At 37.7% G+C, this 3,267-nt stretch overlaps 1 protein-coding gene across 1 annotated transcript; it reads left to right on the forward strand.

Moving 5' to 3' along the window:
- Positions 1-226: 226 nt before the first annotated feature.
- LOC120278819 (serine/threonine-protein kinase WAG1) lies at positions 227-1,983 on the forward strand. Its single transcript, XM_039285554.1, has one exon. It carries the CDS (start codon positions 420-422, stop codon positions 1,680-1,682), a length of 1,263 nt encoding a protein of 420 aa, XP_039141488.1. The 5' UTR covers positions 227-419; the 3' UTR covers positions 1,683-1,983.
- Positions 1,984-3,267: the final 1,284 nt, after the last annotated feature.

Below are 3,267 nucleotides of genomic sequence, written 5' to 3' on the forward strand. Positions count from 1 at the left end.
ACACTAAACCAACTAATTTTCTGGGAATATCCGAGTATTCTAACTCCTAACATGAGTTTTATTTCTTCTATCTAAATTTAAATTCAAAATCATTCATTTAACATATCAAAACTTCTACTATTTGTTAAATTCTTAAATATTTTATTTTTCCAATATGGGCATTAATTTATGTAAATGAACTTTCATAACATATTTTAATTATAATAATGTATGATCATCACATATATTTTATAAAACCCAAAACCTGATTCTACAAAGTGGGCCCTGACACTCTTCCTCCTACATTTCTTTCTCTCACCATCTCCCACTCTTTTCAAATCCATAAATACACATCCACAACACCACCATCAAACAAGAACAACAAGAACAACAAGAACACTACTAGCTAGCATTTGCAGAAGAAGCTGCAACAACACATCATGGAAGACCAAGAACCACCACCATCATCATCTCCATCTCCACTCCCCTATATCTCTGACCTCTCCGACCTAGACCACAGCTTCACCAGCTCCACCACCTTCACCTCCTCCTCCTCCGCCCGGAGCAGTCTCAGCCTCTCCTTCCCTCTTTCCTCCTCCTCCACTTCCCTCTCCCTCTCCCCTCATCCCCACTCCTCCTCCAACCCTCTCTGGTCCTCTCTCCGCGCCACCACCTCTCTTTCCCCAGACAACCAACTCCACCTCCACCATCTTCACCTCATCCGCCCTCTTGGCTCCGGCGATCTCGCCCGCGTCTTCCACTGCCGTCTCCGCCACTTCCCCAACTCCGACTTCGCTCTCAAAGTCATTGACCTCGACTCCTCCTCCTCCAAACCTCGCCTCTCCCACGTCCAAACCGAGTCCCTGGTTCTCTCCTCTCTCGACCACCCTTTCCTCCCCACACTCTTCGCTCGTCTCGACGCCTCCCACTTCTCCTGCTTCCTCATCGACTACTGTCCTTCCGGCGACCTTCACTCCCTCCTCCGCCGTCTCCCTCTACACCGTCTCCATCTCCCCTCCGCCCGCTTCTTCTCCTCTGAAGTCCTCCTCGCTCTCGAGTACCTCCACTCCCTCGGCTTCGTCTACCGCGATCTCAAACCCGAGAACGTTCTCCTCCGCGCCGACGGCCACATCATGCTCTCCGACTTCGACCTTTGCTTTCACTCCCCCGTACAACCCCAGCTTTTGCCCACTGATAACAATAACAACGAGCTTGAGTTCGTCGCAGAGCCAGACACGGCCTTTTCCACCGCTTGCGTCGGCACGCACGAGTACCTCGCGCCGGAGATTGTGAGCGGTGGCGGGCATGGGAATGGTGTGGATTGGTGGGCGTTTGGTGTGTTCTTGTATGAGATGTTTTATGGAAGGACGCCGTTCAAAGGGAGGACGAAGGAGGAGACGTTGAGGAATATAGTGGGAAAGGAGGTTAGCTTCCCAGAGGAGAAGAAGGAGGAGATGGCTCCGGCGAGGGATTTGATCATGAGGTTGCTTGTTAAGGATCCGAAGATGAGGTTGGGGTGTCGTCGTGGAGCGGCGGACATCAAGAAACATCCGTTTTTCCATGGTGTGAAGTGGGCGTTGATCCGGTCTTCGCCGCCGCCGGAGCATGGTGGTGATGGTGTTGGCCGGAAAAAGAGTGGGTGGTGGAGAGTGAGTCGTTGGTTTAGGAAGAAGATAAGCAAGAGTAGAAGATTCATGGTGTAATTTTTTATTTATTTATTTTTTTTTTTTGGAGGTTTTGTATAAAGATGAGGAAGATAGATTTGGGTAGGGCTTTTATTTTTGTTTCTATTTTATTATATATATATATATAAATATATAGATATATATATATATATATGTGTGTGTGTGTGTATGGATGGATGGGTTTATGATTTAATTGATTTGATGGGACAGGGAAATGCATGTACTAAGATGATGGTTACTAATTTTGGCACTGATTGGTGTGAAGTATTTTGTTGAAGTAGGCCTTGACGAGATGTAACCTAAGATTATTATTCTTTTCTTAGGGTGTGACTTTTTTTCTCCCTTGTTGTTTTTTTAAATGCAATTATTGAAAGAAACCTAGCGGGAGGCCTTTATTTCTCTTTGAAATCGAAGTTGGATAGGTTGAAGTTGATTAGAATTAACTCAAAAAAACCACGCTCGCAAGAAAGAAAGGGATGATAGTCAGTTTATTTCATGTAAAGAAAAAAAAATTGGCTCTCTCTCAAAATAAGATAGAATGTTTATTATGTGTGATTATTGATTAGTGGAAATTTGTCTAATATCATTTTTTAAAAAACTTAAAAAAGAAAAAGAAAAAGTTTAGCTGAATTTTAATTTAAATATTTGAGAGTGATTAAATTTACTTAGAATTCAAGAATGTATTTATTTTTAAGATTTTGAATTAGGACTATTTATTATGAATTAAAAAAACTTATTTGTATCTCTTTTATTTATTTATTTTTAATTATTGACAAATATAAAAGAAAAATCTAAAAATCATATTCAATGGTGTAATATTAAAGGAAAAAAAGAAAACAAAGTAGGCAAAATTAAAATTTTAACGGTAAAATTTAAGTTAAACTAGATTATCAATTTTGAAGATGTTTTAAGTTTTTGTGTGTTTTAGTTAATAATTTTGTCATTTATTAAAATAATAAATTTATTAGATGTACACCATCACCACCACCAACAATCTGCTAGCCTCAATTATTTGATATTTGTTACATAAATCCTTCCTTTCCATATTGTTTTATCAAAAGTCAAAAGTCCAGATAAATCAATCTCAAATATATTATTTCGTAAAATTTCTATTAAACATTTGTAGATCTACTTTAAAGAGCTTTATCTTTTTATGAGGGTATCTATCTGTCATCTAAAAACATGTCCATACTATCTCAATTGATTCTCTCTTAATTTATTAGTTATAGATGTTACTTCCAATATATTTTGAATAAATTTATTAAATATAATATAAAATAAATTTTTAAGTAAGCTTGTAATTTGAATTCCGCGACCTCTAAGTTTATAATATATTTAAATTATATATTAAAAAAAAGGTACAAATCACTGATTTGTACCCCTGACCTCACTTTGAGTTTTCTTTCGACATATTTATATATTATTTTAATAGATTTTTTCCCATTTTTTTTCATAACAAAATAGATCTCAAGCCAGTCCTAGCTAAGATCAATTAAAGAATAATATTTGATTTTTAATACATAATTCACGTCTATAAAATATATATAATATAAATTGGTATAGGGTGAAGTAAAATTTTACCTGAAGTAATCAAGCCTTATTT

This window comes from Dioscorea cayenensis, chromosome 16 (genome assembly GCF_009730915.1).
Source record: "Dioscorea cayenensis subsp. rotundata cultivar TDr96_F1 chromosome 16, TDr96_F1_v2_PseudoChromosome.rev07_lg8_w22 25.fasta, whole genome shotgun sequence".
In the NCBI taxonomy this organism is placed as follows: Eukaryota; Viridiplantae; Streptophyta; class Magnoliopsida; order Dioscoreales; family Dioscoreaceae; genus Dioscorea; species Dioscorea cayenensis.